This window comes from Chiroxiphia lanceolata, chromosome 2 (genome assembly GCF_009829145.1).
Source record: "Chiroxiphia lanceolata isolate bChiLan1 chromosome 2, bChiLan1.pri, whole genome shotgun sequence".
Lineage (NCBI taxonomy): Eukaryota > Metazoa > Chordata > Aves > Passeriformes > Pipridae > Chiroxiphia > Chiroxiphia lanceolata.
Genome location: NC_045638.1, coordinates 19,034,825 through 19,062,217, shown reverse-complemented (window position 1 = coordinate 19,062,217; position 27,393 = coordinate 19,034,825). Strand labels below are relative to the sequence as shown.

Sequence of the window (27,393 nt, the reverse complement as noted above, 5' to 3'; positions counted from 1 at the left end):
TTACATATAGTTAGTGGTTAATGAACTAGTTTGTCTAGTCTTCTATTTTCCTCTATGAAATATGCAAGATATAGGGTACATCACTGATGAATCCAACTACACTGTAAAAACAGAACAATAGTCCTTCCAATGTTGTTCGTGCTTGAAGACATTCAGGACCTTTCTATACTCTAAAGAAAATATTTTTCTCTCTCCCTGGATGTGGCCTCATTAGCTGAATCCCTCCACAGGAGGGGAGAGATTTTTCCTGCTGCTTGCTTCTTTAGTCCAGTTGCTGCACCTCTTCCTGCTTCACTCTGGAATTGCTTAAGCTTCCATTCCCTGTCAAAACATATGGCCTATTCCCACTGTACCTGCTGGCATTTAGGTAAGAGCTTGCTTGACTCGTATTTCCTTTTTCTTTATGTTATTGCATTCGAGCTGTAAACTTCTTGACCCTGAGTTTTGCATTATAAATACTGAAAAAGGGGAGTGAAGTGGCAAAAGGAAAAAATAGCAAACTTAGTTCGTTTCTTCATTCGCAGCATGTGTTACTCGCTTAGCAGACTGTCTTTTATTTGGTATCGACTGAGTGTAAACCAATGCAAAAGCTCGGTAGCACACTGGCTGGTGAGGTGATAAAGCATGCCATTGAGGCAAGGTGCTTATTGCTTCTCAAGTTTTATTGGTTGTGCTGCTACTGCAAAGGGAACAAAGAAAAATGAAATAATAATCCTGTAAGTCCGTAGCAATTTATATCTCTGAAATGTAGTATGGGGAAAAATGTGAAAGATTGTCATAATTTTCTTTTAATTGAAATCTTTGGGTCTTTTGTGAGTGTTCATGTTTTAATGATTAGTAAGGAAATAAGACTGATTACAACTCCATAGTTGTTCGTTTTTAGATTAATCAACTTAAGGATGTAAAGAATATAAACTATAGAAAGCATTCTAAAGGTCACATGACTCAGTCGATTAAATTTCTTTGTTCATTCTTGTCTGGATACTGTTATTTTCACAGTTGTTTTTTGTTTGAAATTGTTTTTGTTTGGTTTTGTTTTTAAACAAAATACAACCTTTGCTTAGAATTCAAGTCACAAGACAGCATTTTTTCCCCTGCCCAGTATTTATGTATTATTAAGTTAATCATAAAAGTTTATTTTTTGAAGATCACTCTCACTGTATTTAATATAGATAGTTGCAGTCTATCTTTAGTATCTTTGTTGTAATGCAACCAAACAGTTGCTGGTTAAGTAGGGGCAGATGTTGTTTTCAATAACGTCACAGCTTCTCCTTCACCTCCTGCAATGTAATGTGAAGAATATGGTTTGGCCTTTCCATTTAAAATATGTAGAACTACAAAGTAGTACTTAATGGAAAGTGAATAGAATGTGAAAATTGAACGTGAGTTGGCTCAAAATTTAAATCAGTAAGGATTAATTAAAAAAAAATCCATCTTCTTATTTAAAATATCTGAATTCTTTTTGTTTCTTACCATTTGTTTGTTTGTTCCCGAGCTTATTAAATGTTGTGACTGAAATAAAGCATGCAAATTCTATTGATATCTTAATGCCTCTGAGGTATTGAGACTTGATATTAAATCATACTATTCACAAAAATTTTCAAAATTTCTGGATTTTTTGTTTATTATGCAGTTATTGAAATACTGTAACAACTCCTTCATATTTAAGTGGTAAAGAAACAAAACTCTATTAACCATGCATGTTAAGAAACTTGTTAAGAACATTCTAAACATATTCTAAAAATACAGGTTACAAGGTTGCACTAACATTTAAAAAGACAGCATGGAATTGTTTATTCCTGTGTCTTGATACCTAACAGCTCTGTTATATTAAACTGAAGAAAGCAATCAGAAGTCTATAACAAGTTAAATTTTTTATTGGAAGTTTGTCTGGCCAGCAGAGGTCACCCTGAATAGTTTTAAAAGATCTTTGTCAAGCAGATGTATGCTGAGGGAATTATTAATGAAGTAAGCTTGATTACTATTCAAGTACTGTGAAAAGAATTATTAATCACTGTTACCTGTTTTGGTTTTTCCCCTTTGGTTTGGTTTCACATCCTGCAATGGTATTTTTCAGTTAGAATATTAAAGTGCATGCTCCGGTAGGCTTAGAATTGACTTAGAATTTCCTCTGCTTTAAATTACCTAGTGTGACTTGTATTGCAGCAGCTTAATAAAAGCTTGTGAAAAGCTGAAATGTTTTCAAAGCCAGACACTTAATGACAGAAAACCAAAGTCAATTCAATTAAAAAAATCAATTTTTGGAGTATAGCTTAAGACACTCTGGTTGTATTTATTAGCAATGAATTAAGATTATTTCTGTCTGTCTCATTCCTTGCAAAAGTTTTTGCTGTGGTAATTTGAAAGCCAGGAAACAAAAACTGTGTTTTGTGAAAAATACATATGTATGACTGTTCTTTCTTTTAAAATGGTTCTCTAAATATGGTGTATTTCTTCCCATAACTCAGGGTTACTTCAATTGCTGATAGACTGAATGTGGAATTTGCTCTCATTCATAAGGAAAGAAAGAAGGCAAATGAAGTGGACAGAATGGTCTTGGTTGGTGACGTGAAAGATAGAGTAGCAATTCTTGTCGATGATATGGCTGACACATGTGGCACAATATGTCATGCAGCAGAGAAGTAAGTATTATTGTGAACTGGCTCACTGTTCTCACTGTACTGCAACCTGGAGACAGCTGATGAATGCAGTCTTCCTGCATGCCTATAACCCAGCCTGACATCTGTAGCATGAAGTCATTCTGATCCTTGAGTCTATAGGTCACAGTTCTATGATCAAGCTGTGTCCTTCTTTAAAACATGGAATTGAGAAAATATTTACAGAAATACATTATTTGTTTTTAGGAAGAGCACAGAATAAATAAAATGTCATATAACTTGAAAGAGATTTGGGCTGTGTAATGCACTTTACAGTCAAAATCACAAACTGCCTAGCCAACAATATTTTTCTATACTCCTGTGCTTAGAGGAAGTTAATTCCTGTCAAAAAGAAGGCCGTTATTTTTTTCCTGTTATGAAAGAAGCACTCTTTATTTACCTGCAGTAGATTTCTAGAGACCAAATTTTAAACCCATCAAACACCTTCAAAGTATCCGCAGTGTTCACTAAGGAAGATGCATTTGCTTGAGTGATGCTGCCTTATATCATATTGTTGGCATGAAGTAGTGCTTTTCAGTAAAGTCAGATCTAGGTGGGATGTACTTTGTGTTTAATTAGACTTGATCACCAAAATACTTCTTAGAACTCCTTTTATCTTAGCATCCTAGATGCATATCAAGCAGATGAACTAAGAAATGTTTTTTCAGATACAGCAGATCAACTTACTTAAGTACAAACTTAAGCACATACCCTTGGTACCCACTGTGTCAAGCTGCATCCTCCTTGGAGGTTACTTACCTCCTTGCAGCTACTAAATGTATTGCTGAGAATGACCAGAAAACTTTGATTTTGTTTAGTTGTTCAAAATGAGATGATGTTTCTGTGGGATTTTTTTTCCCTCTCTTATGCTTTCTCCTGTGCCTTTGTGATTATCCGATAAAATGCCATTCTTCAGGGTCCCTGTTTGCAAGGCTAGAAAAGCAGTTAGGACATAACTGAGCATTTCGAGGCATCGAGGCCAGTAAAAAACCAAATTGAAGATATTTTGACTTATTCACAAGGTGTTCTAGTTCTTTGATTTATACTTCCTTTTTTCTTCCTCCTCTGCTGCACCAGTTCGCTGAGTGCTTGCATCAGCAGCATGTCTTCTCTCAACCTTGCAGCAAGCCAGGCTTTTAATCATTAACATTTGTTCTTCCTCAGAAACTCCTTCCAAGCAGAACTCTTTGAATTGCAGATGAAAATAAAGGTGGACGATAATGGAAACACAATAGGGTTGTGAATGCTGCCATCCAACCTACTTGATTTTAAGATAGAAAACTTGTACTCGAGTTCAGTTGTGTGTTGTGCTGATAGGGTCAAAATGCAGCAATTTAAATTAGTATCGCTGCTGCAAATAAGAACTCTTTTATTTAATTGTCAGTGTATGAGGTTGGTTTTGGTTTTTTTTTGAGACAGTTCTAAACTTTTTCAGGTTATACAAATGTCTGAATTATTTTGTAGGTATTTTATTTGTAGGAATTTGTGAGTAAAATGTATTTTAGAGATTTGTATCTCGCTTTATCTATAGCTGTGTATGTAAACATGCATCACGTCATACTTTTCTTGTGTGTTCTACAGATTGGTGTCTGCTGGAGCTACTAAAGTTTATGCCATTCTCACTCATGGCATCTTTTCTGGTCCTGCCCTCTCTCGGATTAATAATGCTTCATTTGAGGCTGTTGTGGTAACCAATACAATCCCCCAAGAGGAGAAAATGAAACACTGCCCAAAAATACAGGTACAGCAGTATTTTTGTTTAATTTCTTTAAACTCTGGTTTTGTGTTTTACTGTTCACTGGTGCTAGAATTTGTGCCTTGAGAGGAAATTAATATTCTAAAATACATGGTTTGCAAAAAGTTTTACTAAAACATACCAAAGAACTGTTTTAAGAGGATTCAGGTAGTACAATAGAGCATTGCAAAATATTTGATATTTGCCGCACCTTGAGTATGCTTGCTTGTGAAAGAGTGGCAAATGTAAAATTTGGTGGGCTATTTTTAATCAATATTAATCATACAATATTTTCATGCAGGAACTTATGTTATTGTGGAGGCCACAGAAATCTTAGACTTTTTTCTTGAAAAACACTAATGGAATTGTTCTGGGAAGTCATGTGTTTCATTGGAGGTTTTCTTTAGTATAGAGTGGAGAAAAGCATAAAAGATTGGGGGTTTTAATGCATTATTGGATTTTTTTAAAAGCCTAACATTTATTTGGTATTTATTGAAACAAGACAAGCACTTAAAAGGTTTACTTCCTCTAAACTGTATTTGTGTCAAGCAGACACTGCCATCTGATGGCAAGAATAGTGGGGGTTTTTCACAATATGCCTTTTATCAGAAGTCTTAACGGTATTACTGTGCAGCAATCTTAGTCAATGCTTTCTTACTCAGTTTTTGAGTTTTACTTTGTATCAGTGCAGTTATTATGTATATGTTCAATACCTAAAGTTTTAATGTTATAATTCTTCCTAGAAATAAGAGAGCACAATGGTAGATTGAATGTTTGTATATATGTTTATAAACTGCATAGTTTTATTGTTCTTGGCATCCCATAAAATTTTTCTTACTGATTTTTCTTTCAGTTTATTGACATTTCCATGATCCTGGCAGAGGCAATTCGAAGAACACACAATGGTGAATCTGTGTCCTACCTGTTCAGTCATGTGCCCTTGTAACTGCAGGAGATTACACTGCATCTTTGCAAAGGTCCCTTAAGCTAGCACTGTTTTTAATGATGGACATCAACCACAAGAAATGAGTATCTTTGTACAATTCCAGAGCTTGTATGTTTAATCACCACTTGTTTGTTATAAATGGGCAATAAATCTCCATCTTGAAGCAACCTTATGAATTGCCTCAAGAGTCTGAAAGTTTTCTGTGTTGCTTAAGTTCTCTTTTATGTGCCTGTCCTCACTTTCTGCCAAACTGCTGTTTTGGATCCATTTTTCCATAGATAACTACAAATTCTTCACAGATCTGAATGAGATGTATACATGTAAGATCATTTTCTGTGTTCAGCTAAGTGCTGCAGACTTGAGTATCTTGTAGCTATTAATCTGTTGGGCAGGCAGCTGGTTTTTTTGTTTGTTTTTTATATTTAATTACCAGGAATAATATTTTGTAAGCCCTAACAGTTTGTAAAGGTCATGCTAATTTTGAGGAACTGTTGACACACACATAGTATTAATTGTTTCGTACAATTCATGTTTGTTCGCAAAGCCCAGCCATGACATGACATGATTACATTAAATGATTTGCATAACATCCATTCCATGCAGTTACTGTCTGCAGTTGTAAGACTAATGTTTCAATATTCCTGGGGTTATTAGTATCCCTTATTTCAATAATAAGGACCAACCTTTAATCATTAGCAATTTGGTTTAAATTTCCTTTTTTCTTTGTAGTTTTTACCATTCTCTGATTGTGATAATATGAATATTTTTGTAGCAGTTTTCCTGTTAATATTGTAAATGTTACTGTGCAAAGTCCAAACAGAAAACTTAAACACACTTATATGAATTGGTCTCTACCCACATCTACGTGATTAAAAAGTAGCTGAAATATTTATTGTTTTTATTTTCAAACTGCACAGTCAGTAGATCATCAGGTTTCTGTTACAAAGTACCACAATACTTCACTGTGCAGCCACTGAACCTATGGTGCTCTACCTGTATAAAATGCTGTTTTATAAAGCGGATTTTTTCATTCCAGCCAAGACAGCCTTTTATTTTGTTTGTTTGTTTCTCTGAGAATAAATCTATTTGGTCATCATTTCCCCCTCCCCCCCCCGTAATTTTCTATTGCTTCTGTGGAATTATTCCTCCTACATGGGAATGAGTAAAACAGAATTTCACCTGTACTGCTTTCAATGATGAATACACAAATGGGGTATATAAGTTATTGTGATGAAAATTCAGTTAAGCCACTAGTTCTCAGAGGAATTCCTCATTACAGTTGAATTTTCAAAACTGTTATAACACAGTGGAAACAAATTTACAGAATTGTGGGGTTTTTGTAAAGAGATTTCTTAAATATAAGATAAGTTAACCTATTGTCTTGAAAATATTACTTAGCAGTTAAGTGGCCACAGACCTGGGGGGTAACGACTTGAGTATACAGAAGTTTGTAACTTAATACTACACAAAAGGTATACGATACATGATATCAATTCAGTTGCTTTATAGATCAGATCTTTGTTCCAAATAAAATGCTGAATTGTTTTCCTTTGCTGTGCACAAGTACTATAAATAAAGCTTCAAAATTACTTGTGCCAAGAGATTTCTTGCCCTTCTGTTCTTTTGAAACTTTCATTGGAGACCATGCCCTGCACAGGCCAAATAGCATGAGAGTCAATGCCTACATTCTAACCTTGTTCATGAATCGTGCTGCAGCTGTCTTGGACATACAGATGAACCGTTAATCACACCAGACTGGCACACATCTTTATAATAAGGTGTCCTTCTTCTTTTTATGGTCTGACAGAAGGGATACAATGTTTAAATTTCCTTGGGAGTCTGAGTTAACATTTCATGAGCAGTTGAAGTTTGTGTTTCTCAGATGGTTGTAAGTAAACCTACTCAACGCTGTTTAACAGAATGAGATGGGGGAAAGAGCAGAAGGAAAATGGTAGAATTAAGCTTACTGTGTCTGCTGCCTTTTGCGCACTTGAAATGCTTATGAAGAGTTATGGGTGAATTCCAGCAGCTCTGTGAAAACCGCATCCATTTTGACAGAATTAAAGCCGTGGAAACAGAGAATTGTGAGGTGTTTGGTATTTAACGCTCTATGCTCCCCCCTCCATGCCTGGATTCTGGTCTGAAGATCAGCTGACACTTCAGCCTGGTGGGAAACATTCCTCATTCAGCAGCATCATTTTGAAATGATGAAAAAAGCCACATTGTATAGCATAAGTTAGAGGATTTAGCTCATATTTGTCTAGAAACCTTATTTTGTCTTGTTCTCCTGCCCTCGTGGAAGTACACGTTTTTGCCTTTCTTGGTAAGAATACCTGACATTTGCAGCCTTTCTGGAACCTCTTGCCAGAGACTCCAGGGGTTTGAAGTGTCAAATGTTCAGAGGCTGTTGCTGAAGCAGTGGACTGTTGGGAGTGAAATCTGAGCATGTTTTCACTGTACAAGTCTCTCTCTCAGTTGCTTGTCTGGTGTCTGCTGTCAATGCCAGTGCTGTGGTCTCTGGTGTGTTGAGTGGTGGCTGCCCTAGGCTGGCAGCCAAGCTCCACACAGCCTGGTTTGGAAGAGAATTGGGAGGGCAGATTCAGAACCTCAAGGCCTTTTTGCACTGGTGAGCAGACTGCGGGTGAGCAAGAGTCTGGCAGGGGACGCAGCCAAGTTTGCAGAGCCCAGCGGACCAAAGGGAAAACCCAAGCCATTATAGTTCCATGTGCAGCAATAAAATTGGGATGGAGAGTGGAGGGATGAGGGTTTGGCAAAACCAGATGTCACTGTGAGGCCAGCTGGGCATTGCTTTGCTGTCAGGAGGTGGTGAGTGATCATTTTTCCATCATCTACCCTTTTTTATTTCTTATTTATTAACCTAGCTCTATCTCCACCCAAGAGCTGCTTTGGGTAACCTGTTCCAGTGCCTCACCACACTTAGAGCAAATAATTTCTTCTTTTCTTTATTTCAGTTTGAACCCATTCAATTTCAATCCATTATTCCTTGTCCTATCAATACAGTTCCTGACGAAGAGTCCCTCTCTGGCTTCCTTGTAGGCCCCTTTCAGATACTGGAAGGTTGCTATGAGATCTTCTTCAGGCTGAACAGCCCAAATTTTCTCAGCCTGTCTTCGTAGGAGAGGTGCTCTTGTCCCCTTATCAACTTTGTGGCCCTCCTCTGGACTTGGTACAACAGCTCCATTTCCTTCTTATCAAAATATCCTGTTGAGTGGTAGCCCTCAGCCATAAAAATGTCATGCACAATTTTTGAAAAAGCAATATCAAATACTATAATAAATCAGAATATTAACATGCTTGCATGTTTAATATGAGCCTCATTACACTTGCTTGTCCTAATCTTAAGCCTTTATTTCCATTGAAGCTGTTTTCCTGATAAGTGATTTGTTTGGGTCCAGCAGTGTCTGAGTTCCATGTTGTTCTGCAGAGGTTGTTTCAGTACTCTCTCAGTGCTTTTGCCTGAGAATGACTTCATAAACCATGGCAAGATTACCTATGTTAAACATTTAAAAAGGCTAGTAATGTTATCAATAAAAAGTAGGAGTTGAGGATATCTCTCTCACAAGTGCCATAATTCCTCTGAACCGACCAGTTTTATTATTTGCCAGCAGTTCCTGCATTAGCGTGCCCCACTGCTTCCAACATTGCTGCCTTGGCACTCCTCCTTCTCATCTCCCAGAGAAAGGCAGGGATGCCCTCTCTGGCTACTCTATCTTATCAGTCTCTTAGGAAGGAACAAACAGGAGAGGTGTAGCTGTATTGCTGACCCTGGAGAGCTTGGAAAATAGCTCCATCTTATTTCAGGTAGTTCTGGATGCCTTCTGCCTCTCTTGAAGGCAACTCACTTTCAGTAAAAGTGGCAGGCACCTTTGCTTCCAGAACACAAGTGTAACCTGTTGTAAACACCAGTCAGTCAGTCTTGGCACAGATGTAGCCCGGGGCAGCCTCAGCTTTCAGAAATGGCCAAGTCTATTTCTGTGGTACAGGAGGCTCCCTCAGTGGTACCTCAGCGCCCTGGGTGGTTTGGGTCTCCTCCCTCACCAGAGCTCTGAGTGCTCCTCTGCCCTTGTTTTTGGCCAATCCCCTCCACTGCTGTCTTCTCGTTATTGTTTTTGTTACTTTTAGTGTTTAATACACATTTCTGCAACTACTATCAGCAAGGATCCTGCATTACATACACAGATCATACATACGGAAGCTTTAAGGCTTCTGCAAGTCATTTTGTTTTAATTTCCTCAATTTTCCTATCCATGTCTCTTTGTGGTTCTTTTTGTACATCTGTCTACATCACTTTGAAGAGTCAGCTTATTTATTTCAAAAGTGCACAACCTAACTGGTTTTCTTGAATAATTTCCTGGGTAAATTATGCAATCTTACACTGAATGTTGTATTAACCATGAATATGTGGGGTGGTATCATCATTCTTGATATGAGGGTTGGCACTATAAAGAAAAGATTTTGCTGCAAGACATTAGGAATAAAAAAAAAGGAAATGTGAGTTTACTGATCTGATTACAAGCCAACTGACAACCAAACTTCTACACGAAGGATTTAGACAATTAAGGACTCCTGCTTTATTTTAAATTATATTCTTCTTTCACAGAGGCAGCAATATACATTTACTGTTACCAGTGAATCTTCCCCTAACATGTGATGCAGTAACTGCTTTTCAGTTTCCTTGTGTTTCACAACACAGAAAAAAGACATTTTGTGCAGCATCTGATGGAAACCAAACTTTTGAAATCAGTAAATCAGTGACTCCTTGTGCCTTTAAAAACCAAATTATAGTTCAGAAATTCTGGACTTCTATGCTGCTGTACATTTACTCCCACCTTTTGAAGGAAAATATTGTAATTTTTTACCCACATTTCTTAGGTAAAGAAAAAGAAAAAAAGACGGCAAAAAAGTACTCTGCATTTCTATTGGTGTTCAGCTAAAAGCTGCAGTTTCACTTTGAACAGAATTGAAACTCGAGCTCTTAGACGGATGACAGCAAATTCCTAATATGAAAAAAAGTCAGCCTTATTCCAAAAGGAAATGCTAAGTGTCAGTACAGCTATTAAAATTTCCACAGTTTGTAGGTTTATGCTGCAAGGGAGATCTCCAAAGATACTGAGCACCTGTCAAAGATTACAGGGTTGTGTGACTGGACACTGTGATTTAGAAAACCTACTTGCAATCAAAGCAAGTGGACATTAAGCGTCTCATGCTCCAGTGTCATGTACCAGGGAATGGCTGGGTGCTTGAAGAAGTCAACATACACAGTCAAACTTGTGCCGACTCATTCTCTTCTTTCATGATTAATTAAGCATATTTGGTGAATAATTATAAACGAGTGGAAGGTAACTTTCCTTTGTGGTCACATAGAGTGTGAAAAATCCAGAGCGGAATAACTAGTGTATGGTGTTTGTAGTGCAGGTTTTCATCCTACTAGAAATGTGTTGAATGTCCTTGCAGCACATAGTAGGATTTTAGTAAGATTTCTGCATTAGTTACAGTAGCACTCAGTGAAAACCTCAGTGCATCTTGCATGAAAAGCAAAATCTGGTTATCAATAAAGAGCAGAGGAATCATACTTTGTTGTAGTATTTTAGTATTCAGCCACAAGGGTGAGAAATATAGTCCCAAATTAATATAGTTGGGAATTAATGAGCCTTTTCCTAGACTCTGATTAAAATGGCAATGACTTTCTTGGTTTTGTGTTCATGTCTAAATGACTCAGACTCTAAACACAGGGAATTTGCAAATATGACTGCAAATTCTTTCCCTGTTCATTCTTCAGGTTCCAGGCATCTGAAATGAGTTTCTCAGCTCCATCATGGTCAAAGAAATTATGAATTGCTATTTAAAATATAAATAAAAATATGTAGGGAAAGAAGACATGAAAACCCCCACAAACTCCACTTAATAAATATCCTAATCATTGCACTAGTCTGTTCTGCTAAGCACAGAGATTTCTAAGTGAGAAACTCTCAGACAGACACCGTGTTCTGTGTAATGCTGGATTGTCACCAGCTTAAGTTTATCCTTGTCATTTTTAATTCTGACCCTTTTACACTCTCCCATGCAATTTTCACCTTTCTGTATGCTGTTTCCTATGCCCTTACCACTATCCTTTTTATCATGCTTTATTTTGGTTCCCTTCCTCGAAGTCCCATTCACTTAATAGACATTTCTTCAATAAAGTATTCAGCTTAGAACTGTCCCAGTTCTTGAAGCTATTTGCATAAGGAATGAATGCCAAAAAAATAATAATAATTATAAAAATTACTAAACTTCTAAATCTAAACTATTTTTAACATCAATTAACTATGTCTGTATCTCTATTCATGCAACTTATACTAAAAAAGGGGGATGGGTGAAAGGAGGAACTTGATCTCCTGCAAATGTTAATGGTCTGAAGTGACTGGTTACCCTTATGTAGTGCGTTTGTCTCCCAGCTGATTGATTTTAAGCTTTGTGGCCAAATACTTCACTACTGTCCCCTTTCAGAGTTCCCTGTGGCTTGGATATTTATCTCTTCTGAGTAGGTCTTATAGTTCTTTATGGTGTGACACTGTAGCAAGGTAAAATACAGTTTGAAATTAAAACTGTTCAAAAGTAACGAAGAAAACAGTAAATTGCAGCATATAAACTGCAGAATAAAAGCACGTGGATTTATGAGTAATGTGAAAATTACTCATTCAGGGGGAAAATAAGAGTACTCCATTATTTCTTAGGGGTGGAGCAGAAAATGAGGTACTGTTGTTTTAAGTACAAATATTTGAGGAAGTGGGTTGCAACAGTTGTTTCACATTCAATTATTTCTCAAGTTGCAGTTGAGGTGAAGAATAGTAATAGAGCAGTGATTACTGCTGTTGTCTTGAGTAAGTTATGTCATATTTTACTCTCCTCTGGACCTCATCTGAACCAGGGGGACCACTTTTATGCTGTTTTCTTCTGCTCTGGTTTACAGGCTCTTCAAACAAAAAATCTGCCAGATCTGGAAGCACACAGAAAATGGTATGTTAAACTTTCATTTTAAATTTGCTTTTACACCTCTTTTACTGAACTGTTGTGGAAGACTTTAAGAACATGTTCTGCTTTTCTGCTTTCTAACTGTTCAGTTTTACTATTATAATTAGAAGCTGCAGTGCATTATGAAAGGAAGGGAAAGCATTTCTTTGCTCTAATACTTACTTGTGCTGCGGTGCTACAGACCGTGTATAATAACGTCTTTTCTAATTGCTGTAACTTCTGAGGTGTTCATTTTTCTCTACACTTTCCTCCTGTTATCTCTTAAAATACATGTGAAATCTCTACAGAAAATCTTTCTTCAGAAACACCTAGTTGTACTGTTGCTGAATATTTGAAGAACACTCTAAATCATTAAGGATTTTTGCACATGCCCATTAGGATCAGTAGATTACTGCTTTTTGAACTTCTTATGAAGCCAAGTGTAGATCACAGAGAAAAGAACAGTTCACATGCACACTCCAGCTGTACTTTTAAACAAGCTTCTCATTGCAAAGACTTTGCTTGTTTCTCCTATTTAAAAGTCTTTTTATTTGTTCTGGTACTTAAACAGCTCCTAAGTCTTACACATGCAAATAGTCAGATATAACACCAGAATGCAACAGCTTACAGTTAAAATACATAATACATTACAAAGATATTAGGAAAGAGAAGACTATACGAAGCAATGAAGCACAAAGATGGTAGGAGCTAGGCTGGCTCTGCAACAACACTTAGGTTCCTAATAATACTGTAATACATGAGAGTTCAAAATCTGAGCATTCTAAATGCTCCAAAGGTCTTCTTTGACTTCTTAAGAAACCTAGAAAGATATTTATGAAGACTTTTAAGGCCCATATTCACTGCACCTAATTTCAGGCACCTAAATCAGCAGTGTGAGTCTCTGGTGTGTAGTCAGTCAGAGCTCCTTCCATCTCCAGAGCCCAGCAGCACCTACAGAGGGGCTGCCTCTCCCTCTTCCTCTCTCTATCTCTCTCTGGCTCTCTCTCTCTGGCTCTCGCTCTCTCTCACTCTCTCCTCTCCCACTCTCTCTTGAACATCAGTGCAGCCCAGGTTGGTGACAATGAATTGAGGACCTTGGGTAAGCACCTGAAATTAAGGGCCTGAGTACAGTGGCTGCTTATGAATTCATGTAGGAAGTTTGTTTTGTCAATCTAGACTGCAATCACACCTTGCCCCTGTCCTGCTCCAGTACTTGGATAGAATGGCTTAATGTGGTTTATCAAATCTTTAAAGGTTGAATCTAATTTACTTTTCCTTCCTTCCTTTAAAGTTAGAATGGCTCCTGGAGTCTGATGTGCAGCAACTGTCAGTATTTTTCCCTCAGTGACTGCAGGTTCTTTGTCCATGGCTGGTGACGACTGGCACTTCAAGCTCTGCTGTGTTGTGCATCAACAGATAAAGGTAATTGGCATCAATACAATGGAGCAATATGTCCTGCAGTGCAGAGAGTCTCTGCAGTTCCCCTACAGCCTCTCTACCATGCTCCATGGGAACATGCCTTGGATAATGGTCCTGACTCTGGGGTCCATTGGTCTGCTAAAGCAGGAGATGGAGGGAGGCAGATGCCGGGACATCATAGGCCATTTGGTTAGGATAGGCACTCTCTGGCTTTTCTTTAATCTCATAATATCTTTTACATGCATAATATGGTGTATTTCCTGGAAAAAAAGAATGGAAGGAAGGTGGGCAAAATATTTACAAGAATATATAAAGATTTTTCTTTGATTCTGTCACTTGTCACTCAAAGAAAGACCTTCAGTATTCCATGTAATGAATAGCAATGGTAGAGCCCTCCCTTCTTCCTTTCACATCTCTGACTGCATTAGTGGAGAAAAAAGAGTTTAAGAAAAAGATCTAGGGAGCTGGGAGGAAATGAATGCTTATTATCTTTTCCAAATTTGCTCCCCACATACTCTGATTATTCTTATGCATCATTTTCATCCAAAGACTTTTCTACATCAGGAAATCAGAAAAGTTAATCCTCCTCTCAAGGGGATTGGCTAGACTGAGCTGAAAATGCTGGTAAACTCTCTTACTCAATGGCGTCCGTCTGGGTGAGAGTCCAATGTGAATTCCATGACGAATAACCAAATGGTGGTTTATTTGATTCCTACCAGCCATATTATTTAGCTCCCTTGCCTTTTCTAAGAGGATCTGCTGAAAAGAAAGTGGCACTGTAGCATTGCCAGGGAATAGGAAAGAATGTGGAATAGGAAAGGCTGGGGTGTAGTACTGTACTAGGTTACATCTGCAGTGGACTTCTACATTTTTTCTTCTGTACTGAGGCTCTGAATCCCCAAAGTGATGCCATTAGACTGTGGACTCTAGATAGCAGAAGTGCAGTGCTGTGTGAGACTTGGTCTGCCTTCTCACACATCTGCTGCCCTGCAGGTCACTAGAGCACTCTTCCAGGTACATGGATGCAGAGGTAGGTTTAACATAGTTCTCTAAGGTAACACAAAACCACAAAGTTGTCTAGGAGACACTGTAAACAGAGCGTACAAGAGGAAGGCTCGCTTCACCTCCAAGTCTGTGTCACCTGCAAGGCATGTCTTTGTAACACTCAACAGGGTTTGCACAGACTGCTGGAGCAGATCTCTGTATATTCTTGTGCCCCAGCTAAAGAGAAAAAACCATTTCCTTGTATCTTGGACATTTTACCTAATCCTCCAGTTTTCTGCTGCTTACCTGGGTTTTAACATTTAATCAATATTATCCGGACAAATCCTGCTTATTTAAGAGCCCTCTATGTGTTGTGCATCTCCAAGCCTTCAACACTGAGTTTTCAAGGGAGAAATGGCCGGCACCTGACACCAGCAGTTAAGATGTTGGGCAGTGCAGCAAAATGGTCACGGCCTCTCTGCCCGTGTCACACAAGCCAAGGCTGGCAACTTGCCAGCCGGGGTTTCTTTGACACTGACCACTGCTGAGGAAGTAACAGGTAAGCTGTGACATATTAAAAGCTTATTGTCCTTCCCATAATACACATAAATCTATAAAGTAGGCAAGAGCACAAAGACTTGACAGACACAGAGAATATTTTGAAAGTTTCTTTAAATGCCTGTGGGATTTTGGCTCTGGGTATTTAATGCTTATTAGTCTTATATGGAACATGCCCAATTTTAAATCTGTCTTTGATTTTCATTTTCACACTTGACATTGCTACAGTGTTTTCTCAGCCCCCTGTCCTTATTGAAGAGTGAAAATGCAAAGTGGTATTAAACCTTATGGAAATAAAGTCATAGACTGGCTTAGGTCAACTCTCCAGCTGTGCTGACGCTTCAGTAAGTCTGAAAGTCTGCACTAGTTTTTAAGTGACTATAGATTTTATCTATCATACACTATGAAACAGTAACTTTGCTCATCTACTCCCATATGCAATGGCAATCTGCTGGAAGTTTAACACCTCCTGTTTCCCCTTAAAAGAAAAGAACATTCACAGAGATGTAAATTTCAATCACCTGTGTTGCCACTTTTTCAGTAGATTTTTTTACCAATTCCTTATTTAGAGAGTGATATTTATATTAACACTGCAATACATTGTGATAGTAAAGTAAGGAATACCAACAAAATACCAACAAAACTTATAATCCTACCTGCACATCTACAAGTGTAGACCTATTTGGTCTGACCCAGTGTGTGGGTGAAATGTTTAATTACCTTACACTAATACCTGTGCTTCCTTATTTTTAGGTACCTTGTGCAAAGATGTCAAATGCTTTGCTATTTGTCTTGCTCTTCCTGTTTCCGATGCTGCTGTCTGGAGCTTGGTTTCCCAAAACTTTGCCCTGTGATGTTAAATCTTCAGAAGGTACTGTGACAGTGGACTGCACCTACCGGCGTCTCACACAAGTCCCCAGAGGGATCCCTGAAAACGCTACCAACCTCACCCTGAGTATTAACCATATTCCCCATATCTATCCAACATCCTTTGCTCAACTGAAAAACCTCGTGGAGATTGACTTCAGATGCAACTGTGTGCCTGTCAGACTGGGGCCCAAAGATCTTGTCTGCAACAGAAGACTGGAGATTGAGAATGGCAGTTTTGCTGCCCTGACAAGACTGAAGTCCCTGTACTTGGATGCAAACCAGCTGTTGGAAATACCCCGAGGTCTTCCTGTTACTTTAACCCTGCTGAGCCTGGAAGCAAATACTATCTTTTCTATCCAAAAAACCAACTTGTCAGAGCTAGGAAACATAGAGGTCTTGTATCTGGGACAGAACTGTTACTACCGCAATCCATGCAATGTTTCATTTGAAATTGAGGAAACAGCCTTTCTGGAGCTGAAAAAATTAACAATACTATCTCTGAAGTCCAACAACTTAACACACATTCCACACAATTTGTCATCTACTTTGAAGGAACTCTATATTTACAATAACAGGATTCAAGTGATTCAAGAACAGGATTTAAGTGCCCTTCCCAACCTAGAAATTCTCGATCTAAGTGGCAATTGCCCACGTTGCTATAATGCCCCATATCCTTGCATTCCCTGCACCAGTGGCTCAATTCAGATACATTCAAAGGCTTTTGATTCCTTGAAAAATTTAAGAATTTTGCGACTTCACAGTAACTCTCTTCAGAGCATACCCAGCAGTTGGTTTAAAAGTATCAAGAACCTCAAAGAACTTGACCTCTCCCAAAATTTCCTCATGAAGGAGATTGGAGATGCTCAGTTTTTGAAGTTTGTCCCCAGCCTGGTGGAGCTTGATCTGTCCTTTAATTTTGAACTCAAGTTGTATTCTCCCTTCTTGAAACTGTCTGAGACATTTTCTGCCCTCTCTAACCTGGAAACCTTGAGGCTTAAGGGTTATGTCTTTAAAGAACTGAGAAAGGAGGATCTACGCCCACTGCTCAGTCTTAGGAATCTCACCATCTTGGATCTTGGGACTAATTTTATCAAAGTTGCAAACCTGACAGTGTTTGAAGAATTCCCAGCTCTTAAGTTCATAGACCTCTCAGTGAATAAAATTTCTCCTTCTTCAGGGGATAGCAGCTCCAATGGATTCTGCTCTAATCTTGGGTTTTCAGTAGAGCAGTACAACAGGCAAGTACTACAAGAGATGCATTATTTTAGGTATGATGTGTATGGGCGAAGTTGCCGTTCCAAAGATAAAGAGGCTGCTTCTTACCAATCTTCAGTTAAGGACGAATGCCTGCAATATGGAAAAACTCTGGATTTGAGCAGAAATAATGTATTTTTTATTAACCCCTCAGACTTCCAGGGACTTAGCTCCCTTACATGTCTCAACTTGTCAGATAATGCAATAAGTCAAACTTTAAATGGAAGTGAATTCTCCTACTTGTCTGGATTGAAATATCTGGATTTTTCTAACAACAGGGTTGATTTGCTGTACCAAACTGCTTTCAAAGAGCTAGAACATTTAGAAATTCTTGACCTGAGCAATAATCAACATTATTTTCTGGCAGAAGGTATTACTCATGTGCTTAATTTTGTGAAAAACCTAGACCATTTGAGGAAGCTGATGATGAACGATAATGACATTTCTACCACCATTAACACAGGAATGGAAAGTCAATCTCTTCGAATTTTAGAATTTAGAGGAAATCGTTTAGATGTTTTATGGATGGATGGCAATGCTAGATACTTATCCTTCTTCAAGAATCTGACCAGCCTGGAAGAACTGGATATATCCTTCAACTCACTCAGTTTTTTGCCTCCCACTGTTTTTGAAGCAATGCCTCCCAAACTCAAGCTCCTCAACTTAACCAATAATCGATTGAAGAGTTTCAACTGGGAAAACCTCCACTATCTGAAGAAATTAGTAACTCTGGACCTGAGCAATAACCTTCTGACTACTGTTCCCCGAGAACTGTCCAATTGCTCCTCATCACTGCAAGAACTGATGCTCCGAAACAATCACATTCAGCAGCTAACCAAACATTTTCTCAGAGGTGCTTTTAAACTGAGGTATTTGGACCTCAGCACAAACAAGATTGAAGTAATTAAGAAATCTAGCTTCCCTGAAAATGTCATCAACAACCTGAAGATGCTGCTTTTGCATGGCAACCCTTTCAAGTGCAACTGCGAGGCCGTGTGGTTTGTCTGGTGGATCAATCAGACTCAGGTGACTATTCCTCTTCTGGCCTCAGACGTGACCTGTGCTGGCCCGGGGGCACATAAGGGAAGGAGCGTGGTTTTCTTGGATCTGTATACCTGTGAGCTGGACACCTCGTATTTGATCCTGTACGCTCTGTCAGCTTCAACCGTCCTCAGCTTTATGGTGCTTGCGGTGATGAGCCATCTGTACTTCTGGGATGTGTGGTATAGTTACCATTACTGCACTGCCAGGCTGAAGGGCTATCGGCGTTTATCTTTACCAGATGCCTGTTACGATGCTTTTATTGCCTATGACAACGAAGATCCAGCTGTGAATGACTGGGTGATGGAAGAACTGGTTAGAAGGCTGGAAGACCAAAAAGCCAGGCAGTTCAACTTATGCCTGGAAGCAAGGGACTGGCTCCCAGGACAGCCAGTCTTTGACAACCTTTCCCAGAGCATTCAGCTGAGCAAAAAGACTGTATTTGTGCTGACCAATAAGTATATTAAAAGCGGCAGTTTCAGGACCACTTTTTACATGGCCCACCAACGGCTTCTAGATGAAAAACTGGATGTAATTATCTTGATATTTCTTGAGAAGGTTTTGCAGAAGTCGCGCTATGTCCGTCTGAGGAAGAGGCTGTGTCGAAATTCTGTCCTGGAATGGCCAACTAACCCTCAGTCTCAGCCCTTCTTCTGGCAGTGCCTGAAAAATGCCATAGCTACAAACAATTTGCTGGCTTACAACAAGCTTCTCCAAGAAACTGTTTAGCTCTACCCTTCCCCATAAAATTTGTTATGATGCGCATGCACCTTGCTTGGGATTTATTACTGCACAGCAAGAGATAATGCACTACACCCTGGAAGTCACTGGTTTAGAACAAAATCACCACTTCCAGCTTTCAGTTCACTAGAGGCCTCTAGCATCTCCTGTGGTTGGGTCAAGTGTGGGTTAGACACTTTATCAACATACTCGACTACACAGACTGCAGGAGAGACCATGCCTTAAATTGCTGCTGTTCAGACATTGTTGGAGTAAATGTGATTTTCATAGAAAATTTTAGTTTCTGTATTTGAGGTATTTATGAAAAACAAGAAAAATGCTTACTGGTATATTTGTCTCTGAAAATGCATTTAGTAAAACTCATGCTTTGATCTTAGGAGTTGGGAAAATACAAGGTTTCTTCTCTTTTTGTGTTAGGCTTCCAGCTTCTGAGTCTGCCACTTCTGTCCGAGTGGAGAACAGTCCTAATCTCTGGGGATAAGAAATTCTGTTGAGACTTCTGTCAGAGGTTTGTGTCTGGTACAGGAACTCTCCCATTGTTGCACTGCCAAAAAACTCGTAAATCTGAAGAAACTTTGAAGAATGTGTGTGGACTAAAATGGAAAGGTGTGTGAGAAACAAGTTCAGAAGGGCTTGTAGGCTGTGGGTGGGAAGGAGTTATAAGATAAAGGGAGTCCTTGTGCATGGAGCTGCTGCATGGGAGCAAGAAGAAGGATTAGGATAGCAGATAGGCAGAGGGAGAGGCACAAGGCAGATGGACAAAATCAATTAGACCACAGACACAAAGAAGTAGATTATCTTCCATATCCCTTCCAATCCAAAATATTCTATGGTCTCAGCTGCCTCTGGTGGTTCCTTTCCTAGCTTTCCTGTCTGGTCCTTTCTTTAAGTAGTTCCTTTTTGATTTAGTTGTAGGCAGGCAGGCAAGATCACAGACACAAACAAGAAAACTAATGTTCATATAATAATATTACAGATAGTAAGGGGGTTTTTCCTCCAAATTTATCATAGTGGTGTTACTAATTAACAACAGAAGCAGGAGAAAGATCAGGGCCTATTTGGAAGAGTGAGTGTTTTATGGTTTTATTTTGACATTGGAAGAAGGATCTGGGGAACTACAGGCCTGTCAGCCTGACACCGGTGCCAGGGAAGGTCATGAATAACATCTCTAATGCCATCATGCAACAAGTACAGGACAACCAGGGGTAAGGTCCAGCCAGTATGGATTTATGAAAGGCAGGTCTTACTTGACCAATCTGATCTCCTTCTGTGACAAAATGACCTGCTTAGCAGATTATATTATTGTCTAGATATTAGTAAAGCCTTTGACATTATTTCCCATAGCATTCTCCTAGAGAAACTGTCTTATCATGATGTGGACAGATGTACTCTTCACCAGGTAAGAGCTGGCTACCTGGCCTGGCCCAGAGAGAGGTGGTGAATGGAGTTACATCCAGCTGGCAGCTGATCACTGGTGGTGAAAAAGAACTTGGAGGTGCTGATTGGCAGCTGGCTTAACATGAGCCAGCAGTGTGCCCAGGTGGCCAAGAAGGCTGATGGCATCCTGGCTTATATCAGAAATAGTGTGGCCAGAAGGACTAGGTCAGTGATTTTCCAGCTGAACTCAGGAGGCTGCACTTCAAATTCTATGTTCGGTTCTGGGCCCCTCACTACACGAAAGACATTGAGGTGCTGGAGAGTGTCCAGAGAAGGGCAACAAAGCTGGTGAAGGATCTGGAGCACAAGTCCTATGAGGAATGGCTGAGGGAGCTGGGATTATTTAGGCTAGAGAAAAGGAGGCTGATAGAAGACCTTATTGCTCTCTATAACTACCTGAAAGGATGTTGTAGTGAGATGGGAGTCAATCTCTTCTCCCAGGGAGTAAGTGACAGGATGAGAGGAAATGGCCTGAAGCTATGCCAGAGTAGGTTTACATTAGATATCATGAAAAAAAACATGTGGATATGGCACTTGAGGATATGCTTGAAGGGTAAACATAGTGGTGGTGCTGAGCTGACAGTTGGAATTGGCGTTCTTAAAGGCCTTTCCGACCTTAATGATTCTATGATTCTGTGGTTTCTCATGGCTGTCTGTAAACCTAAACAATTTGTGTCTCTAAATAGAACATGATCTGTAATACAGCTATCTTCATGAGGTAGAATCATAGAATAATACCATGGTTTGGGTTGGAAAAGACCATAAAGATAATTCCATTCAAACATCTTGCCATGGGCAGGGACACTTTCCACTTCACCAGATTGTTCAAACCCCTATCCAACTTGGTCTTGAATACAAGGATGGGGCATCCACAGCTTCTCTAGGCAACCTGAGTGTGTCACCACCCTCACAGTAAAGAATTTATCAATTATATCTAATTTAAAGTTACCCTCTATCAGTTTAAAGCCATTCCTCCTAGTCCTATCACTACATGGCCTTGTACAAAGTCCTTGTAGAGCCCCTTTAGGTTCTGGAAGAAGCTCTAAGGTCTCCCTTGAGCCTTCTCTTCTCTGGGCTGAAGAACCCCAGCTGTCTCAGCCTATCCTCATAGGAGAGAGGCTCCAGACCTCTGATCATCTTTATGGTCTTCCTCTGGACTTGCTCTGAAAGGTCCCAGTCCTTATGTTGGAGGCCCCAGAGCTGGACTCATCAGTCCTCACAAGAGCAGAGTAGAGGGGGAGACTCACCTCAAAAGACCATACCTTTTGATGCAACCCAGGACACAGGCTTTCTGAGCTGCAAGTAGACATTGTCAAGTCATGTTGAGCTTCTTGTCAACCAATACCCTCAAGTTTTTCTCTTCAGCTCTGCTCTCAATCCATTCTCCATCCAACCTGATTTTGTGCTTGACATTGCCCCAACCCACGTGGAGGATCTGGCACTTATAGAGCAAGTCCTTGTTGAACTTCACAAGGTTCACACAGGCCCATCTCTCAAGCCTCTCAAGGATCCACTGGATGGCAGCCCTTCCGTCCAGCATTTCAACCACACCACACCGCTGGGTGTCATGAGAAAACTTGCTGAGGGTGCACTCAGTCCCACTGTCCATGTCACTGACAAAGATGTTAAGCAGCACCATTCCCAACACCAACCCCTGAGGAACATTACTTATCATGTGCCTCCACTTGGGCATTGAGCTCTTTGAGTGCAACCCTCCAGCCAACTGCTTATTCACCAGGTGATCCATCTGTCACATTCACGTCTCTCCAGTCTAGAGACAAGGATGTCATGTGAGACTGTGTCAAATGCTTTGCACAAGTGCAGGAAGACAATATCAGTCACTTTTCCCTCATCCACCAACACTCCAGCCCCATCGTGAAGCCATATTGGCTGTTGCCAATCACATCCTTATTTTCCGTGTGCTTTACTGTAGTTTACAAGAGGATCTGCTCCATGATCTTGAAAGACACTAAGGTGAGACTGACTGTAGTTCCCCAGAATTTCTTTTTTCCCCTTTTTAAAAATGAGGGTTACATTTCTCCTTTTCCAGTCAGTGGGAACTTCACCAGTCTGCCACAACTTCTCAAATATGATGGATAGAGACTTAGACACATCCTCTCCCATTCCCTCAGGACTGTGGATGCAGCTCATTAGGTTGCATGAACTTCTGTACCTTCAGGTTCCTTAGATGGTCTTGAACCTGATCTTCTCCTACAGTGGGTGGTTCTTCATTCTCCCAGTCCCTGCCTTTACCTACTGCAATTCAGGTGGTGTGGCTGGAGCACTTGCCAGTGAAGACTGAGGTAAAGAAGTCATTGAGTACCTCAGCCTTCTCCATGTCCTTGGTAACCAGGTCTCCCATTTCCTTCCAGAGAGAGCCCACATGTTCTCTAGACCTAATTTTATCACCAACATTACCTATAGAAGCTTTTGTTGTTGCTGTTGACCAAATCTGGGCTTTAGCTTCCTAACTTGATCCCTGGCTGCTCAGACAATTTCTCTGTGTTCCTCCCAGTCTACCTGTCCTTTTTTCCACCCTCTGTAGGCTTCCTTTTGGTGTTTGAGTTTGTCCAGGAGCTCCTTGTTCATCCATACAGGCCCTGGCATTCTTGCCTGACTTCCTTTTTGTGGGGATGCATTGCTCCTAAGTTTGGAGGAAGTAATCCTTGAATACCAACCAACTTTCTTGGGCCCCTATTGCCTCCAGGGCTTTATGGCACTCTACCAGGCATCTCTGAAGAGACTAAAGTCTGCTCTCCTGAAGTCCAAAGTAGCGATCTTGGTCTGTGTCCTCCTCCCTCTCCTAAGGGTCTGAAATATTTTTATGAACACTGCAGCCAAGTCTGCCTTGATCTTCATGTTCCCCACCAGCATCTCCTTGCTGGTGAGAGCAAAGCCCAGCACAGCACCTCTCCTTGTTGTCTTCTCTACCACTTGTAGAAGGAATTTATCATTGATGCATTCCAGGAACTTCCTGAATTGCCTGTGCCCTGCTGTCTTATCCATACAACAGATATTGAGGTAGAGAAATTCCTCCATGAGGACCCGGGTTTGTGAATGTGAGGCTACTCCTGCCTATCTATAGAGGGCCTCAGTCACTCAGACTTCCTGGTCAGGTGACCTGGAGCAGACCCCCACTATAATGTCACCTGTCCCTGCTGTCCCTTTAATCTTGACCCATAAACTCTCAGTCAGCTCCTCATTCATCTCCAGGCAGAGCTCCATGCACTCTGGCTGGTCACTGACATAGAGGGTGACAACCCCTCCTCATCTCCCCTGCCTGTCCTTCCTAAAAAGCCTGTATCCTTCCATTCCAACACTTTAGTCTTAGGAGCCATCTCACCTAATCTCCGTGATGCCAATAAGATTATAGCCCTTTAGGTTTACACACTTTCCTGATTCCTCTTGTTTATTCCCCATACTGTGAGAGTTTGCATAGAGGCATTTGAGTCCCCAACTTAATCATGGAATATCTTGAGTCAGAAGGGACACATAAGAATTACTAAGTTCAACACTCTGCTCCTTGCAGGACTAAAAATAAACCATATCACTAGAAGTGTCATCCAGATAGCCCTCGAACTCTGACAGGCTTGATGCTGTAGCCATTTCCCTGGGGAGCCTGTTCAAGCAATTGACCAATCTCTCAGTGAAGAACCTTTCCCTAATGACCGGTCTGGACTTCCCTTGACACAACTTCATATCATTCCTTGTGTCTTGATGCCTAAAATGGAAGAAAAAATCTCTTCTGGCCTATTCAAGAAGTGTGTCAGAGATTCATCTTTGTCTTGCTTTACCTTGTATAATTTTGACCGATTTATTGCTTTCAGAATAACATGTCTTATACCATACACCACCCAGTTCTGATAGGGTCTCAACCTCTCTATCTGTTCTGCTACATTGGGATCCCATCTTGGATCTCATAAAGGAAAATGATCACTGATTGTCCCTTGAAGGTTTCCTACCTCTATTCCAGCTTCAAACTACGCTCAAGCAGCTCACTGAACTGTCTCTTTCTCTGTTTTGTCAAGTAATGTGTCCATCATAGCCTTTAAATCATAATGGCAGTCCTGCAAGGGGCAGATCTGGGAAGGATCAGGGATCAGATAATTGTCGTATTGGATGGATTAGTCCTATAAAATTATACTCATGCACACCTATGTATTGTATGCATCTGAAGACCTTCATTAAAGAACTGCTCTCTATCTTATCTATACTAACTAATATTGTCTGGAGAATTTTTCTTCCATTTTAGGCATCATTATCACTGGTCACCAGAGAGAGGAGATCAGCACCTTCACCTCAGTTGCATCCCTTGAGGAAACTATAGACCACAGTGAGATCACCTGTCAGCCTTCTCTTCTCCGAGGTGAACGAGCCAAGTAACTTCAGCTGCTGTTCTTGTTCTCAAGGCCTTTCACCATCTTGATCACCATCTTCTGGACACGATCTAGTAGGTTGAGGTTTTTTAATACTGAGGTGCCCCAAACCGGGTGGAGTTGCACCAGTGCAGTGCAGAGTGGGACAGGCACTTCCTTCGACTGGCTGTCAATGCTCTGCTTGATGCACCCCAGGGTATGGCTGGCCCTTTTGCCTGCCAGGGCACTCTGTTAATTCAATTCAACTTGCCATCAACCCAAACTTCCAGATCTTTCTCTGTGAGGCTACTCTCCAACCTCTCATCCCCCAATGTGTATGTATAACCAGGATTAATCTGTCCCAGGCATTTGTTCTTGTTAGGTTTTGCACTGTTGGTGATTGCCCAGCTCTCTGGTCTATCCAGATCTCTTTGTAAGGCCTCTCTACCCTCAAGGGAGTCACAGTTCCTCTTATTTTATTACCATCAGCAAACTTTCTTGGAGCGTATTCAATCCCTGTATCCAGATAATTTTAAAAAATATTCAAGAGCACTGGTCCTACAACTGAGCCCTGGGGAACCCCACTGGTGACTGGCCACCAATCTGATGTAACCCCATTTACAGCAACCCTTTGAGCCCAAACCAGTGTATTATGGACTTGTCTGGCTGCACACTGGACAATTTGTCCAGAAGGGACTGTGAGAAGCAGTATCAAAAACTTTCTTAAAGTCCAAAAATCCCCACACATCTACTGGTTTCACTTTGTCAGCTAGATGGACAAGCTTGTCATAAAAGGAAATTAAGTCAGTTAAACAGGAGTTTCCCCTTGTGGTTATGAGCTGGCTATGACCAGTGACTACATTGTCTCTCAAGTATTTTTTAACAACTCCCAGAATAAACTTCTCTGTGATTTTACTGGGCACTGAAGTGAGACTGACAGGCATGTAATTACTGGGGTCTTCCTTCTTACCGTCCTTGAAAACTGAGACAACATTTGCCAGCTTCCAATTGAATGGGACCTCTGCAGACTCCCAAGACAGTTGAAAAATAATGAAGAAAGACCCCATGACAACATCATCCAGCTTTTTCAGTACATTGGGATGAATCTTGTATGGAGCCAAGTGGAGCAAAAAGTCTCAGAAAGGTTCAGATTTGGCTGGCAGTTTATCAGTCCCCCAGTCATGGTCTTCCAATACAGGGCTCCAGGGGTCCCAGGGCCCCTCATTTTGTTGAAGGCAGAGCTGAAGAAGGCAGTAAACTCCACTGTGCTGATGTTTTAGAATATCCCTGCTCATCCAAGGTGGACTTTTGCCTGCTTGCTTGACTTCCAACAGTTTGAAATTGCCTGCTTCTGTGCTCTAAAGAGATAGCTCTTAAAAAGTGACCAGCCTTCATGGAGCCCAATACCTTCAAAAGCAGATTCCCGGGGGACCTTACTAATTTGCTCCTTCAGCAGTCAGAATTCTGCTCTCCCCATATCCAGTTTTGCTGCCAAACTGTTGTCTAAAAGACCAAGGAGAAAAAAAACACTCCAGGTTGGAGATAAGGAGAGCAGAGCTTTAATGAGCCCTTGGCCCACAGGGATACAAACCCACGTGCGCGTGTTCGGACACAGATTCTATGATTTTATAATGATGTCCATCCAATCCCCATTCAACCACCTCCTGGTTCTGCCTCGTTCTGCCCCCCAGCACACCCCCTTTGGGAATTGAATCTGGGGGAGTTTGGGACCCCTCTTTCATCATCTTCATCCTCCTTGGAGCACGTTGAATCCTTGGAGGCCCTCCAAAGTTCCAGGCTTAAAGGTCACTTTTGCCTATGTTTACATCCTTGGCGCAGGCCTTAAGCTGCTTTTCTGCAATTCCACCTTGAAAAGAAGACTAAACAGCTAACAGAATTTTGAGGGATTGATATGGGATGGGGTTTGGTATGTGAAACCGTTAAGCTACAGCCGTTATTTTTACTGGAAAATACTGGTAAGAGATATAATACAGTGAGACAGTAAAAGAATGCATGTTAATTATGCTGGTAGAGACCTCAGTGTGGAAATGATACCTGAGTTACTGTAACCTGTAGTTACTTCTACTGGAAATACTGAGACATTAAAATCTACATCCACTACATAGCTACTTCTAAAATCTATAAAAATTAAAAAATAAAAAAACTTTGAGGCATCAGTCTCCCCTTTAGAGACTGAACAAAACTTAAAGATCTTGTCCAATCTCTACTACTTATACCTAGCATTATACCAAAGAGATGATCAATATCTACATCACTGGTTCATGCAATGAGCTATTATACAAACACTAACTATGTATATCACTGATATAAACTGTTGTTTTATCCATGTCCAGTTTGGTAACCATGAAGTAAGTTTGTGGA

The 27,393-nt window shown here is 40.3% G+C and overlaps 2 protein-coding genes across 4 annotated transcripts in view; both read left to right on the top strand.

Annotated features, from left to right (window-relative positions):
• PRPS2 (phosphoribosyl pyrophosphate synthetase 2) overlaps positions 1-27,393 on the top strand; it is a 45,598-nt gene that overhangs the window by 17,657 nt on the left and 548 nt on the right. For 2 of the 3 annotated variants that reach the window (XM_032678090.1, XM_032678089.1), the window contains 3 exons: positions 2,469-2,642; positions 4,239-4,398; positions 5,246-5,529. In XM_032678090.1, coding sequence (XP_032533981.1) covers positions 2,469-2,642; positions 4,239-4,398; positions 5,246-5,338 — 427 coding nt within the window. In that variant the 3' untranslated portion in view covers positions 5,339-5,529. Of the gene's footprint in view, positions 1-2,468; positions 2,643-4,238; positions 4,399-5,245; positions 5,530-24,759; positions 24,769-27,393 lie in introns of those variants that run through there. The other variant, XR_004355106.1, reaches the window with a different exon arrangement.
• Positions 5,907-27,393, top strand: part of TLR7 (toll like receptor 7) — a 37,453-nt gene continuing 15,966 nt past the window's right edge. The window contains exons 1-2 of the mRNA XM_032678086.1: positions 5,907-12,358; positions 13,648-13,774. Coding sequence (XP_032533977.1) covers positions 13,718-13,774 — 57 coding nt within the window. The 5' untranslated portion in view covers positions 5,907-12,358; positions 13,648-13,717. The remainder of the gene's footprint in view (positions 12,359-13,647; positions 13,775-27,393) is intronic.